The 16,906-nt window shown below is 43.5% G+C and overlaps 1 protein-coding gene across 6 annotated transcripts in view; it reads left to right on the top strand.

The window, feature by feature from the left end:
* Positions 1 to 1,675: 1,675 nt before the first annotated feature.
* DDO (D-aspartate oxidase) overlaps positions 1,676 to 16,906 on the top strand; it is a 28,139-nt gene continuing 12,908 nt past the window's right edge. For 2 of the 6 annotated variants that reach the window (XM_038001014.2, XM_008007346.3), the window contains exons 1-3: positions 1,676 to 1,936; positions 3,944 to 4,119; positions 9,096 to 9,204. In XM_038001014.2, the coding sequence (XP_037856942.1) occupies positions 1,776 to 1,936; positions 3,944 to 4,119; positions 9,096 to 9,204 (446 nt within the window). In that variant the 5' untranslated portion in view covers positions 1,676 to 1,775. Of the gene's footprint in view, positions 1,937 to 3,943; positions 4,120 to 9,095; positions 9,205 to 12,645; positions 12,823 to 16,906 lie in introns of all 6 variants that reach the window. The other 4 variants (XM_038001012.2, XM_008007345.3, XM_038001013.2 and 1 more) reach the window with 4 other exon arrangements.

Raw genomic sequence — 16,906 nt, 5'->3', positions numbered from 1 at the left:
TCTGTATTCAGTGACTGTGACAGTATTGAGCATAGCCGGAGAAAAAGCTGCTTTCCCGCACCACCCCCGCTCCGGCCCTCAGACCACTTTACAAAGAATTGGACATATCTCAACTTATCAGAGACCTACAACAGCTTGCAAGGGATTCTTAGTTCATTCTCGGTTTTCAGGTGGGCAATCAAACCCAGAAGTCAGGTGATTTGTTCAAGGTAAAAATGCAGGTCTCCTCACACCAAAGTCTGTGCTTTGGTTAAAAGCTTGAGCTTTGGCTGGGCGCGGTGGCTCACTCCTGTAATCCCAGCACTTTGGGAAGCCGAGGTGGGCAGATCACCAGGTCAGGAGATCGAGACCATCCTGGCTAACGTGGTGAAACCCTGTCTCTACTAAGAATACAAAAAATTAGCCGGGCATGGTGGCGGGCGCCTGTAGTCCCGGCTACTCAGGAGGCTGAGACAGGAGAATGGTGTGAACCTAGGAGGCAGGGTTTGCAGTGAGCGGAGATTGCACCACTGCACTCCAGACTGGGCGACAGAGTGAGACTCTGTCTCAAAAAAAAAAAAAAAAAAAAAAGAGCTTGAACCTTGACATCAGATACCCAGACTGATTTTACCATTTAAGAGACCCTGGGCCCCTTTCTTACTGTCTTAGAGCCTCAATGGGGATAGTGATAATAGTACCTACTTCATAGGGTGGTTGTGATACTTGATGTCATACATGTGTCTAGTACGTGGTTAATGCTAAATATATGTTATTGAAAATATTATTGTCACTATTTTGACACATGACACTGCCTCCCTGTAAACAAACTTGTTAACTGATGCCTAGAGCTAAAGCTCATGCCTAGAGCTCAGTAGACACTCATCAAATATTGAATCCCTTCTTTGAATATGTGGGCTAAAGCAGGGATCCCAAATCCCCAGGCCACAGACCACTACCTGTTAGGAACTGGCCTCACAGCAGGAGGTGAGCCGTGGGGGAGCAAGTGAAGCTTCATCTTCATTTACAGCCACTCCCTATCATTTGCATTACTGCCTGAGCTCTGCCTCTTGTCAGATCAGCTGAGGCACTAGATTCAATAGGAGCACAAATCCTACTGTAAACTGCACACACAAGGGATCTAGTTGGCATGCTCTTTATGAGAATCTAATGCCTTATGATCTGTCACTATCTCCCATTACTTCTAGAGAAAACCATTTAGTTGCAGGAAAACAAGCTCAGGGCTCCCACTAATTCTACATTATGTTGAGTTTTATAATTATTTCATTATTTGTTACAATGTAATAATAATAAAAATAAAGTGCACAATAAATGTAATGCACTTGGATCATCCTGAAACCATATCTCCATCCTCAGCCTGTGGAAAAATTGTCTTCCACGAAACTAACCCCTGGTGCCTAAAAGGCTGGGAATTCCTGGGCTAAAGAATCATGTGGTTCTATCCTAGATTATCTCCTGAATAGTGCTTCCAGCTCCTATCAATCAACAACATTACTCAGCCCTCACCCCCTCCTTATTGCTTCCTCACCAGCTGACCCAGCAGAGCCAGGCACCCGGCTAACTGTGGGCAGCCAAACGAGGTTGGAAGTTGGACAGGCTCACCTATTATTCACCATACCTACAAACCAGCTGGAGAAAGCCCAGGCTGGCAGCCAGATGGAGGGCTCGCGGGCCAGAAAGGGAAGGGCTTGGCAGAGACAGCACCATGGAGATGACAGGTTGAAGTCACTTGCTCCTTTCTCCAGGGCAATGGGTGACAGAGACAGCTGTGCAGGCCAATGGAAAGGAAGACCAGGGGGAATGTCCTGAATCAAGTCACCAATGGGAAGCAGTTTCGCTTTTCCTCTGTCTCTCAGGGCACGAGACCAGCCAGGCACTGCAAAACAAGTTTTGGTGCCAGAGACTTTGGTGGCTTCCAAGACTGCTTTTTCAGAGACAGGTAATTGAATTCTTGCTTTCAGCTGAGGGGTCGTTCCGCCCGTGCTCTGGGAGTTTGGGGGTGTGAATAGGGTCAGGGGACAGTGATGGACAGGCCACTGTGCCAGGACACACCACATTGCTGGCTCACTCCTCCTCCCCGGCAGCTGGTTATTCTTAGCCACAGATTGCTTGCTCTTTCAACTTAGTTGATTAGAGCTGTTTTGAGAGAGTTTCTGGACACGGGAGGCCAATGTGAAACAGCGAAGCCAGTAAGGGCATGGTGCCTGCAAGGCTGCGCTCCTCAAGCCAGACCCCACCAGGCTGCTCCAGCCTGGGCCCCTTCCCTTCTCTTCCCTCAGCCCTGGCAGGCCCGCTCTCTCTCAGCTGACCAGCCCACTGTACAGCAATCAAATTAATGAATCAAATTAACACAGAAATGCATAGACTGCTCGAGGAATAGGAATAATACACTAAATTTCATTGGAGGGTTTTAAAGTCTCATAGTGTGAGAATCTTCAGAACTGGAAGAGAAAGCAGAGGCCACTAACAACCAAGCCCACGTTTCTCCTGCCAAGAGCCTGTGCTGAGGAAGCTGCCCTCCCTTCCAGAGGAAAGGTGAACCTCTGTGTGTGGGTGGCCATGGTTTGTACCATGTGGCCTCCAGTGCCCTGATTACTGTGCTTTGGACAGAGAAGGGCAACTATGCCAAAGTCAGATTCTGAGGCTGGTTGAGCCCAGCAAGCTGGCCTGGTGCTAGAATTTTCTCCGACAGGGGTGGCAATGACCAACTGGGACAATTGCATTTTCTCTCTCTCTGGAGTTTAAACCTGAGCCATACAGAGAGAGTCAGAGCAGGAACAGATGGGGAAAGCCAAGAACAGGGAAGCAAAGGCAGGCGGGGATGCTGACAGTGGAGCAAGGTTCCATGGGTGAGGGGTGGGACACCGGGTGCCAGCCCCAGAACACCCGGCCCGGGCTCCGGGATGTCTGTCCCCTGTATTTCCATTCGGACTCTCCCAAGGAGCCCCCTTTATGAGACCACCTCACTAGGTCTCTCCTGTTTACCACCCAAAGGAGCAAGTAATCCATTTGTTCTGTGTTACAGATGAGGAAGTGGAGGCTAGGAGACCACGGGCTGCTCCTCAGGTTACAGAACCAGTCCAGGACAGACAGGGAACTGGTGACAGTGGCAGATGGCAGAGGAGACTGAGTTCAGCTGCTGGAACTTTCTGTAATGTCCTTATTATTAGAAACAAGTTTGTAGACAGAGTTGAATTTTGAGTTGCTCATGGATCATGCCCCTCACCACTGCTCCTCAGGTAGTTCTGGGAGCAGAGACTACAGCTCTGTGGTTTTCCATCAGCCTTCCCTAGGTTGTGCCTATAGGGAAAATGGTTAAGGAAAGGGGGATGAGGCCAGGCACGGTGGCTCATGTCTGTGATCCCAGCACTTTGGTAAGCTGGGGCAGGCAGATCACAAGGTCAGGAGTTCGAGACCAGCCTGGCCAACATGCTGAAACCCTGTCTCTACTAAAAATACAAAAATTAATCTGGTGTGGTAGTGGGCACCTGTAATCCCAGCTACTCAGGAGACTGAGGCAGGATAATTGCTTGAACCTGGGAGGCAGAGGTTGCAGTGAGCCGAGGTCTCGTCACTGTACTCCAGGCTGGGTGACGGAGCAAGACACCATTTCAGAAAAAAAAAAAAAAAAAAAGGAAAGAGGGAAGAACGTTTAGAAAACTCCCTCCAAATGCAGACCTACTTACTGGCTGGGTGTTCTAAAGGCAAGTCCAAGCCAATTTTGTGCTACTCTCTAAAAGCCCATGGACACCTTGTTGCCCATACCCCAATATTTAATGGAAAGCAAGCTTATAGGGATACTCTCTTTATCCCATAAGAAACACCGATAGGCTAAGTCTTATTCCACGTGGCTGAAGACCTAAGGAAAAAACTGTCAAGGCCAAACTTTGTCTGGTTGGGAAAATCCTCAAAACAAGGTGTATAGTCCCCATTTCCCTCGTCACAGGCCCATGGACACAGCACGGATTGCAGTTGTCGGGGCAGGTGTGGTGGGGCTCTCCACAGCTGTGTGTATCTCCAAACTGGTGCCCCAATGCTCCGTTACCATCATTTCAGACAAGTTTACTCCAGATACCACCAGCGATGTGGCAGCCGGAATGCTTATTCCTCACACTTATCCAGGTGAGAGATTTCAGCTCCTCTATCAGATACGGTAGATGTCAGATAGAATGATGTTAGTGGAATTCTGTTGACAAAGACAGCTGGCTATAGATGTAAGTGTAATATGCAGGGTTTTTTTTTCTTTTTTCTTTCTTCTTTCTTTTTTTTTTTCTTTTTAGACAGGGTCTCTCTCTGTCACCCAGGCTAAAGTGGAGTGGTGCAATCTTGGCTCACTGCAGCCTCGACCTCCTAGGCTCAAGTGATCCTCCCACCTCAGTTTCTCGTATACCTGGGACTACAGGTGCACACCATCATACCTGGCTAGTTTTTGTATTTTTGTAGAGACAAGTTCTTGCCATGTTGCCTAGGCTGGTCTCCAACTCCTGGCCTCAAGTGATCCATCCCCCTTGGCCTCCCAAAGTGCTAGGATTCCAGCCGCCATGCTTGGCTGTAATGTACGGTTTTAACATCCTGTTGGTTCCTCTCTTAGGACAGCCTCAGTTATGCCGCAGGACAGAAACAACCTCCAAATCTTAACAGCTTAAAAGACAAAAGTTTGTTCTTGCTCACACTATATGTGGATTGAGCATCAGCAAGGGGCCAGCTTGTCACCAGGGACCTAAGCCGATGGAGCAGATGTCATCCTGATTGTCATCAGAGCTTGTGCCCAGGGACAGAGGGGCGGGGACCTCTGAGGTTCTCACCTCTGTGATTAAACACTTTACAGGAAGCAACTTTCAACGTTTCTGATGATGGCTCATTGGCAGAGTAGGCCACATGTCTCCACACTCAGCAGGAGGCCAGCAAGTGTGATTCTGTAGTTCCCAGAAGATGGATAGCAGAAGCATGCAATGAACAGCACTGACGACTACATGATTGGCGGCTCTCTCTTTCCACTGATAACAGTAATGATTGTCAAGTCAGAAATTACTTGTAATGGAGCTAAAATTATCCTAACTTCTAAGCCTGTATAAGAACAATTATCAGTACGTTTGTAATCAGTCAATCATAATTAGTCAATATGTATTAAGGCCTGAGATGCATGGATTTGTTTTTTATTATTATTATTATTTTTAGACAGAGTCTTGCTCTGTCACCCAGGCTGGAGTGCAGTGGCACGATCCTGGCTTACTGACTCCCTGCAACCCCACCTCTGGGGTTCAAGAGATTCTCGTGCCTCAGCCTCCTGAGTAGCTGGGACTACAGGCATGTGCCACCACGGCCAGCTAATTTTTGTATTTTTAGTAGAGACAAGGTTTTGCCATGTTGACCAGGCTGGTCTCGGACTCCTGACCTCCCAGATTGCTGGGATTACAGTCATGAGCCACCATGCCCCACCAATACATTGATTTTTGAACATGTCCATGCATCCTTTCCTTTCCATATTTTCCACTTGAAATGGAGGAGGAAGAAAATAGCATTAAATAGAAACCAAAATCACGTTGCAGTAATGAGATACATACTCACTGTCCCCATTTCCTCATTTCCACTCTCTTTTTCCTCTTTAATTTAATCTTATTTTTTATCAAAGTTATATATGCCCATAGTTTAAACCATCGAATAGGTTACAACATTGATTACAAACCCCAGCAATCTGGAATATAAAAATTGCCCTGTCCTTTTAATCTGGAAACTCTTGTTCTTCAATTTAAGAAGCAATCTTTGAGTTACTCAATTGTTAACTTCCTCCCTTCTGAAGTCCTTTTCCCTCTTTCTGGAAATGTTAATATGCTGGACCTCCCAGACTGGTCCTCCAATTCTTTTAGCTTTCTCCCCCTCCTCTTTATCTCTCTCTGTTTCACTTTCTGGGAGGCTTACTCAATTTTATCTTTTACCTTGCTATTGAATTTTTTTATTTCTACTATAACATTTCTAATATTCCAGAGCTCTTTTTTGTTCTCTGAATTTTCCTTTGTTATAACATCTTATTTGTGTTAGAGGGTTGCAATGTCCTCTCTAATCTTTATGAAGATACTAATAACAGTTTTTAAAAACTTTCTCCCTGAATAGTATCTGAGTATCTGTCATCTCCAAACTGTGGGGTGTTTTTTGTTTTTGTTTTTTTATTTTCTCATTTTTCATGATAGAGGTTTTTCTTGGCCATGTGGTATTCTTTACCAGCCTGCTGATGTTTATGAGTGGGACTCTGAAGAGCAGATGGGAATTTCTCTGTTTGCGTAGGGCTTGTTGCCAATGAGCTCACTGGAGTAAGAGGGCAGGGCCATTTATTTGGGGACATCTGTGAGACATCACAGTTTAAATTTTTCTTCTTGGGCAGGTCATGTTTCCCAGGGAAGAGGCTTCTATGTCCTGCCTAGGGAAGGTGAAGGCCCGGATGCCAGCTGGCATTCTAGAAGGTGACAGGGGAAGAGGCTGGGGTCCTAGCATCCAGTTTGCATGTATTTCCTTAACCCTCCTGTTTTCAGCATGGCATCCCTGCCTTTGCTGGTGCTTGGTATTTTCCAGTCCAAAGACCCCTAAGAAAGAATAGACACATCTTTTATTAGGGTGGTAATGGCAGTGACCTTGGCATTGCAGGTGCAGGAACTTGGCTGGTCAGCTCCTGGGAACTGCCTCCCAGGAAACAAACATGGGCACCTGGTGTGTCCACCAGATGCCAGCTGATATAGCTTGGCTATGTCCCCACCCAAATCTCATCTTGAATTGTAGTTCCCATAATCCCTATATGTAGTGGGAGGGACCTGGTAGGAGGTAACTGAATCATGGAGGCAGTTACCCCCATGCTGCTGTTCTCATGATAGTGAGTGATTTCTCAGGAGATCTGATGGTTTTATAAGGGGCTTTTCCCCTTTTGTGCAGCTCAGCTCTCATGCTTCTCTTCCTGCTGCCATGTGAAGAAGGACTTGTTTGCTTCCCTTTCCACCATGATCGTAAGTTTCCTGAGGTCTCCCCAGCCATGCTGAACTGTGAGTCAATTAAATCTCTTTCCTTTATAAATTACCCTGTCTCGGGTATGTCTTTATTAGCAGCGTGAGAACAGACGAATACACCAGCTTACACTAAGTGCTTTTCTTTTGATGAGAGTTCTTGGGACCATTTTCCAGGCTCTCCTTTGCCTGCATCAGGCCTAAGTGAGTGTTCAGAAGGCTGCCAGCTAGTCATGGAATCATCCCTCAAAGAGGGTCGCTCATCTGAGGGTTCACAGGGCCATCGAGGCCCGAGTTCTCTCTTTGGCCAGGTGGCTGGGTCTCCTGGACCAGGGTTTTTCTCTCTGTGGTGCTACTAGATAGAGACTTTGGTCTTCTCTTTGGGTTTCTTTCCTACACACTATTCAGACGAGCCCAGTCATAACTATCTCCTGTGCTCATAAATGTCAATACCATACGGAGACCATGCCTGATCTGTAGGGTTGTTGTGGGGATTAAATGAGTTGACATATGAAAAGCATTTAGAACAGTACCTGGCACATAGTAAGCACTATATCGGCATTTGCTATTGTTCCCACCATTCCAGTTATAGTTCTGTTTTAGCAGCACTTGAACATGAATTAGGTCACCAGGCTTCCTAGACCCACTGTTGGATGGGAATTGTCTGTTCTTTGGGATGACTTCTGCAGCATGTGAATCTCAGTCGCTATTTCGTTTGTAAGGTTTGGGATGAGAACAGGGAGTTGCATTTTGGTACAACCTCACACACTGGCATAGATTGTTGGGTAAAATCTATTTGTGGTCTAATTTAATTCCCTCTGCAGCTTATTATTTATTTATTCCTTATTTCTAAAGCAGCATCCCCAATGTGAAATTTTGGAATATAGTGTTAATTTCACATGGGCACATGTTTAAAGATGGCAGTACAGGTTTGCTACTAAAGAAATATTTATTGGCTCTATAACAAGCGAATTGTCTGAAAATCCCGCTACTGACATGCCTTCAGTGACCTGGGGGCTTTGCCTGGGAAGCAGGATGTCTCCAAAGGTCTTTCTATCTGTTCCTTGAATTTCAGGGACACCTCTCCAAGTGAAACCAACTTAGCATCCTCTCTGCCTCAGTTCCCTCGTCTCCACTGTGGCTTCCCTCATAGCAGCCCCTGAGGCTTATTGTTCCCTGGTCCCTAACCTAACCCTAGCCACTCTCTCATGATCCTTCCACAAGAATCAGACGGCCACATACTTCAGCCACAGCTGGATTTGTCTGTGATTTTAGGTCATTCCTGCTATCTCTGTGCCTACACTGGACACTATTATTTTGAGGCTTAAACCTCAAGGCCTCTTGTTTCCTCCCTAACAGGCCTGACACTCTTCCAAAAGTTGTGTCTGGGTCCAACTCCATGTGCTCTGGCAGAGGTGCCTGGGGGATGGTACAGTCCCTGCATGCCCCTGCTGGCCTCAGGAGTGCTACTCTGGCTGGCACCTGATTCCATGGTGTGGAGGGTAATGGCAGCCCCTGCTGGGAAGTCTGGCCTGCAGGGGGCTTGCCTCCAGCATGCAAGCCTTGTTTTCTTGTACCAGGAGGCAAGCCCCTGGGACTCCCCATCAAGGTGCAGTCTGTCCTCTGTCCTGGTTGGCCTGGTCCCCACAGACCTGCCCATGTCATCCACTATGTTTTCAGCCCCCAAGAAAGAGGCCCTTCGTCCTTCATCCTATTGTCTCAACTGTGTGGCCAGCTGGATCCCACAGCCATGAACTAAGCTCTGCTCAGGTTGGTTACAGACCTGCCAAGGACCTCTGTAATATACCTAGTACCAAAAACCACCTTCCAGCTGGCTCGCATGCCAGGTTTTGCCCTTATTGGCCTGTTTTCCCTCCATTGATTAATCATACGAGCAGATTTGGACAGCGTGTGTCAACATGCAATCTCTTGTTGCTGACACATCCTCTGCCACAATGTGGCACTTTATATCAATATTCGTCCCTGCTTCCTTATTTTATTTTTGCCTCCTTAGTTTTTTTCCAAGTTTCTAGGAAGGAGCTTATTTGAAGCACTGTCATTATCATCATTTTCCTTTCTGTTCCACTTTGCTTTTCTCCATGATTACAGACACACCCATTCACGCGCAGAAGCAGTGGTTCAGAGAGACCTTTAACCACCTCTTTGCAATTGCCAATTCTGCAGAAGCTGGAGATGCTGGTGTTCATTTGGTATCAGGGTAAGTGAAGAAATTTGAAGTTATTTTAGAATGTAGCATAATCTTAACAGGCATTAGAGTTCAACATAAAATATTTATGAGTACCTGCCGTGAGCAGAGTGCTGACTTTGATGCAGGAGGATTCAGAAAGAGCATTATAGACTTTACCCCAAAGAATGGAAGAAAGGCAAGTTATGGTATTAGACTTTTTAACAATAAACAACAATCACAGTTTCTCATCACAAATAGGATTGATTTTGGGTTTCCTCAGAGACCATGCAGTGATTTGCAAATTTGGTTTAAAAAAACATGTAGGAGGTAAATGCTGGGTTTGGGTGATGTGGGGATGGTGCAGCCGATGGAAAGCAAACAGGTATGATGCTGGGATGGCTGCAGAGACCTAAGGGATAGGGACTTCTTATTTATTCGGTGTCCTTGGAGAATGAGATCTTCCAAGAAGGAAATTTTGTAGGTCACTAAACTTGCCTTTTGAAGTGCCATTTGGAAAAAAATATTTCTGAAACTGTTAGCACACTTCTATTTCATTTTTAATGTATAATTTCAGTAGGCATGCATAATTAAATGAAAATTTGAGAATAACTGCTATTTAACATTTTTATTAGTAAGACTAGCACTTAAAACATGACATCTTTTAATATCTTCCTAAACTGAGATCACTTAATATTCTATCACTTTCAATTTACATCTCAGTTTCATCATATGACATAACATACATGTCATTGGTACATATTACACATGTAACATACATGTGTTAATCTGTGTGAGAACAGTCTTTCTGCGGCCTTCTGAAAACATGTGTCTTACCTCCTCTTTTGATATCAGGCTGCCCACTGACGTTTTCTGCTAGTCTAGTGTATACACTTGCATTGGGTGAATGTCTACCCTTTTCTCTTCTTGTTTTTCCTGACCGTCACAAACACCAAGACGATGCTGACGTCAGTAATTTCCCAAAAGCCCCTCCCCAAAGTAGTGCTTTGCTTTTCTATCAATCTATGGATTGATTCTTCTGTATAAGTAAATCTAGAGCCAGTTGGTGAGCCAAGTAGAAAAAACATTCTCTTTGATTTATGGCTATACTGTCTTTGTCCAAAACCAACATAAGCCAGTCTAATTCACAAATTTTGGCTCTAAGTAATTTTTGGAAACAGCCATGTCCAAAATTCAAATGCCCTGTGCATCTTTGGCATAAGTATATAGGCTTATTCATCTATTTATTCCTTCAAAACAACATATTCAGCATTCTTCAGTATCAGATTCCTTCTTAGGTATTAGGGATATAGCAGTGAGCAATTTAGTAATACTGCTTGGTATATAGTACATGCTTGACGAATATGTGTTGAGTTAATTTTTAAGGAAGCCAGACACAGTCCTGCCCTTATGTAGCTTATGGTCTGTAGAGAATGCAGTAAATCAAATGAGTTACCAAACTCACTGGGGGCATGCGTTACCAAAAGGAAGAAGTTAGGGTGCTATGGAAGCATATGTCTGGAGAAGAAACTTGCTCTGGGAAGTGATGAGAAGCCATCCAGATCAAAGCGTTTCATCCAAGACGGTCAGGAAGAGTGTAAGTTAGTCTGGCGATGTTGCAGAGGTGAAGTGGGGGCGAGGCAGGGTGGGAGACGAAGGAGACAGCATTCCAGATGGAGGAAACAGCATACACCTAGCCCTGAGTCTAGGGCGACTGTGGTGTGTGGGAGGGACTGAAGGAAGTCCAGAGAAATGGGAAGCCATTGAGGGAGTTTACACAGTGAAGTGACTGGTCATAATTGCATTTCAAAAATACGTTTTCTATAGTGTGGAGAATAGATTTGTGGGAAGAGATGATGATGAGATAGATTGGGTGTGGATAATAGAAACAGAGAGTGGATGGACTTGAGAAATGCCTAAGAGGAGATTTGGTAGGACTTGTCAGTTGATGGTGTGTGAGAGGTGAGTAGGGAGAGAGAATCAAGGATGATTCTTGGGTTTCTGGCATTAGCACCTGCATGGATGGGTACCATTTTCTGAGTTAGGTAGGATTGGGAAAAGGGTGGAAAGGGTGGATGTGTGTGCGTGTGTGTGTGTGTGTGCATGTGTAAATGCATGAGACTTCTAAGTGGACAGATCCAGTGGGGAGTTAGGTAACATGGGTCTGGATCTGTTTTTGGAGCTCAAGAGAGAGAATAGACTGGAGATATAACCTTTTAAGTGCTCAGGACTGGAAATGTAGCCTTCTAAGGGTCTGGCCTGTAGGTTGTGGTGAAGATACGGAAGAGGGCAGTCTAGCCCAGGGCAAGAGTGGGCCAGCACAGAGTCCTGCAGTAAAGGACATTTGTATCTTCATGGGGACTGCTCTGAATCAATTACCTAGAGATATACACATTCTGATGTGAAAATTATTATTAGCAACTATGCATAGCACTCAAATTATTTTCCTTGCTATTTTTGAGCAATGATGATTTATAACTTTTTTTTTTTTTTTTTTTTTTTTTTTTTTTTTTTAGGCAGGGTCTCACTCGTCTAGGCTGGAATGCAATGGTCCAATTCAGTTCACTGTAACCTTGACCTTTCTGGGCTCAGTTGATCCTCCCACCTCAGCCTCCCCAGTAGCTGAGACTATAGGCTTGTGCCTCCACACCCAGCTAATTTTTGTAGTTTTTGTAGAGATAGGGTTTCACCATGTTGCCCAGGCTGGTCTCGAACTTCACCTCGGCTTCCTAAAGTGCTTGGATTACAGGGGTGAGCCACCATGCCTGGCATTATAACATTTATTCATTTACTGATGAAAACAACCCAATATTACAAATCTAAACATTTGCATAGCAGCTATTAGTAGTACTATTACAACCTTCTTTTTAACAACCAAATCTAGACAGGAGCTTTTTAGAAAAGGAGTACTAAATTCCATCTTATAAAGCATGTTACTTTTAAGATGTTTTATTTGCCCAGTCACCAACAACTGCTATTTAGCTACTGAGTTATCTGAACCTAAGAGAATAGTAAAATAGATCATTTTCTCTTTATATTTATAGAAACTAAATTTTTTAAATGCTCTAGGCCAAGTGTAGTGGCTGATGCCTGTAATCCCAGCACTTTGGGAGGCCAAGGCAGGCAGATCACTTGAGCCCAGGAGTTTGAGACCAGCCTGGGCAACATAGTAAGGCTCTGACTCTACAAATAATTTAAAAAATTAGTTGGGCGTGGTAGCACGCACCTGTGGTCCCAGCTACCTGGGAGGCTGAGGTGGGAGGATTGCCTGAGCCCCGGAAGTTGAGGCTACAGTGAGCCATGATTGTGCCACTGCACTCCTGCCTGGGCGATGGAGTGAGACTCTGTCTCAAAAATAAAATATAATAAAATAAAATAAAATAAATAAAAACTCTAGAGAATGTCATGTGAAGTTTACTAGAAATATGTTATTTCACAAATTTCAGGAAAAAAATTTCACTTAATATGTTTGAGTTGGCAGATATTTCAGAGCACTCCTACCGAAGAAGTGCCATTCTGGGCTGACGTGGTTCTGGGATTTCGAAGGATGACTGAGGCTGAGCTGAAGAAATTCCCCCAGTATGTATTTGGTCAGGCTTTTACAACCCTGAAATGCGAATGCCCTGCCTACCTCCCGTGGTTGGAGAAAAGGTCAGTTGAAATGCTCCCTGCTATTTCCTTATCTGTCATAGCCATAAATCACTTCGTAGCTATTCATAAAATATATACTGAAAAGTCTCTGCCATCCCTCAGAGCTCTTTTACGTTGCCTTGCCACTCACAAATGGCTAGTGCTTTGTAAAACAATCTGAAGACAGTGTTTGTGTCACAAGGAGTAAGTCACACCATGCTTCTAGTAATTTGTCTTCTATTTTTGGTGTGTACTTTGATGCCTGACTTATTCCCTATCCTTCTTGCCCCAGGTAAAACCCTCTTACTGAAACAGTATCTTAGTTTTCCTCATCTGTAAACTGGAACAGTTTGGAGAATATGTTTCTAGCTATAAAATGATATGATTTACTCTAATTCTTTGGATGAGAGAATCTTTTGCTTATTGTAAATTATTTTTGAATTTTTTCTCATTTGTGGTAAAGAAAAAAAGTTTCATTATTTCCTTTTATCTTAAATAAGAACTCTGAAACTAAGGACCTATCCAAATTATGCCACTGCTTCCTCACTAAGCTCAGTCCGTGATACCTTGAACTTGCATTTTGGCTTACTTTTCAGGACTTTCAGGAAACTAGTACCTGGTTTCCAGTTAGGAAACACATCAAGAGTATCTCCATTTGAGATACATCAATAAATCTGTCTTTAGTTTAGTCTGGACTTGCAGGCATGTTGAGAGTTGTGAAACATTGATCCTTTCAATTCCCATAGGTGTATATTTTGGTAAATAGGAGCCATGTAAATTATTGGGTCAATGTTGGGAAAGTGACTTGAAGTAGGCCGGGGGCAACAGTGATCTGGTACCAGATGTAGGTTATAGGATAATTGATTCATATAATTCATGAATTACACAACTTTTTGTTGAACACTTATATATAGCTGGCATTATGCTAGAAGCTGATCAAAAAGAAGGGTAAAATATGATTTATTGTAAAAATAATTTCATGGTCGATTGGGGATGACTGCGTGTGTATGTGTTTGTATATTAATTAACAATGGCAGTAACACGCATAGTAAAATAAACTACAGACTTATGCAGGTTGGAATGGGAGTAGAAAGAAGAAAGCCTAGACCTGCTAGGCACATGTCAGTGGCATCACAATCTAGTTTTGTAGCTTTTCAAGTGCTCTTCTCACTTTTACCTCTTAGCAATTTATACGGGACATTTTGCTTCTATAAGTCCTAGTTTCATAAAACCCATGCCCTTTTGTGCCTTGTTCACTGGCCCATAAACCGCTGTTTAAATGCCAAGTTTGGACTGGTCTATATCAGCTGATAAACGTATATTTTGAGCTATCACATGATGGAGTTGCCCACTAGCCAACAAGCAAATTTTAGCAGCATCTCCATCTTTCCTGTGTGGCAATAGTGTGTGTTGTTGAATTTTCCCCCTTATAAAAATGACTAGAAATATAAAATTGGAAGCATTGATGCTAGTGATAAGCAATTGAGGCATCATATAACTTATCTTAATAAAATCCAGAATAAAATATAATAAAACAAAAAAAGTTAGAACATGTGGGAAAAGGCAATAAAATAAAATAAAATTTAGGTAAGTGGAAATTATTAGGCATGGCAAAAAATAGTAGAGTTAACTTTAAATGCAATGCATAATTTTTTAGATTATGACCCAAAAAAAGCTCAAAATGGAAGAACATGTACAAAATATTGTGTATAAAAGGTGAGGTGTCATTAAGGAGTTTAACTTTTTTTGGTATTACTAGTGGTTTGGGTGTTTAAGTTTCATTATTACCCCCAAGTCCATTGTGTGACTTTCTCATCTTGGATTTTTGTCTTAATGATCAGTAAGGTTTCTAGAAAACTTGGCTGGAGCCCTGTGGTCTCCAGCAGATCAGAAAGAGGCAGATGAGTGAGAACCTAAGAGTGTTGTTCTCCCTCAGAGACATGGTCTAGGGCTGATTAAGGGCTTTCCTGGGTGGGGACAGCCAGGGGTATGTGTCAGGGATGGTAATTGAGAGAGAGCTAAGGGAGGTAGACAAACTCTAATAAACTCTTCATACAGATTCCTAACATTTTGCTTCATTATTTTTGCTTTCTTTTTACACCTTATACATATTTTCTTTCAGAACCATTTGAAAGTAAGTTGCAGATTTCCTCTTGTGGCTCAGGCTGGAGTGCAATGGTATGATCTCGGCTCACTGCAATCTCCACCTCCCGGGTTCAAGTGATTCTCCTGTTTCAGCTCTCAAGTAGCTGGAATTACAGGTGCCCGCCACCACATCCGGCTAATTTTTGTATTTTTAGTAGAGATGGGGTTTCACCATGTTGGTCAGGCTGGTCTCAAACTCCTGACCTTAGGTGATCCACCCGTGTTGGCCTCCCAAAGTGCTGGGATTACAGGCATGAGCCACCGCGCCTGGCCCCAGGTTTAAATATTTAAATACTTGTTCTCAGAACAAGGGTATCCTCTTACATAAACACAGTAGTATAATAAAATCAATATCATTATATTGACACAATACTAAAATCTATGGACCTTATTCATATTCTGCCAATTGTCCAAATAATGTCCACATATAAATATAAATACACACAACCCATAATTTTTTCCAGTCCATGATTCCATTGCAGTCACACATTGTCTTCAGTTGTCATGTCTCTTTAGTCTCTAGTCTGTCTTTGTCTTTTATTACATTTACAAGTTTGAATAGTACAGATCAGTTGTTTTGTATAATAGAATGTCCCTCAGTTGGGGTTTGTGTGATGTTTCCTCGGGATGGGATTGAGGTCCTGCATTTTGGGAGCTTATGGGTAATCAGGGAAGGGAATGCATAGAAGTAATGTTGAATCCTTATTGCATCATAGCAGGAGGCAGACGATATCAGTTTATCCCCTTATTGGGGCTGCTAACTTTCATCACCCAGAATGTCAGGTATCTCTACTGTGAGGTTACTGCTTTTTCTCTTTGTAATTACTAAATATTTTGTTGTGACATACCTAAGACTATGTAAATATCCTATTCCCATGAAACGAGTTCCTATGAAAGTAGTACTTTCACCTACGAGTTTTAGTATCCATTGATGATTCTTGCCTGAACTATTTATTACTGTGATGTTTGCCAAGTGATCATTTTATAACTCCATCTACATAGTTTGCTTTCTACTGTAAAGAAGTTTTCCTTTTCCTATATTTATTTATATCAGCATGAACTGATGGATACCTATTTTATTCAATGAATTATAATTTACTCCCTCTAATTATTTTGATGTTCAAATTGTCCAAGATTAGCTGAGTAGGAGCCCCTTCAAAGTGCTCTTGTGTCTTTTTGATATGTTCACTTGATATGCTTTTTTTTTTAAAAGCACTTTTTTACTTTGGGGCACAACAAAATTCCACACACCCCAAATTTTGAGAAGAAAAACGTTTTCTTTTCATGAATATTTTCCACCATCTTTCCCTTAACACAAACCGGATGCAATGCCACAATTTAAATTTATGAATTCAGTGAAGAAAGAAATCATCTTTTCTCTTTTTCCATTCTCTTTTCCTCTGTCCCCTGAAATTTTCACTCTGTTGCAATGTAAATCCTGATTTGAGGTGTAGCTAAAGAACACACCCAGCATCAGACCCACCTCTACCACAAGCACCAGGAAGGCCAAGTTGACATTTAGAATTTCTAGATGCCTAAGAGTGCTGCATCTTCACATGACAGCAAGGGGGCCCAGGGGCATGCCAGGAAGCACCCACGCTCTTTCCATATCTTCCCTGAAGACAGTTGTCCTTGGCCACTCCTTGGGCTCCGGGGTGCACACAGTGGCACAGTCTGCCCCTGGGAGGAAGACAGTGCAGGCCCTGGAAAAGGACAGGGAATATGGGGATCCTGGGTCCCCAGAAGACAGGCTAGAAGTGAAGGGAGAAGACTCTGGCTGGGCGCATGCCTGAGCTCCACACACTCAAGAAGAAGGGTATGGCTGGAGAAGGGCCAGAGCGGGGTCCTCTGGTTGACCAGCCGAAAGAAGGTGCGACTAAGATGAGCCAGAGTAAGTTTTGAGTCCTAGTGATAGCCTTGAGCTTATGAGTAATCAGGGAAGGGGGTGTGAAGCTTTCTT

Source organism: Chlorocebus sabaeus, chromosome 13 (assembly GCF_047675955.1).
Source record: "Chlorocebus sabaeus isolate Y175 chromosome 13, mChlSab1.0.hap1, whole genome shotgun sequence".
Taxonomy (NCBI): domain Eukaryota; kingdom Metazoa; phylum Chordata; class Mammalia; order Primates; family Cercopithecidae; genus Chlorocebus; species Chlorocebus sabaeus.
This window is presented reverse-complemented; position numbering and strand designations above follow the sequence as displayed.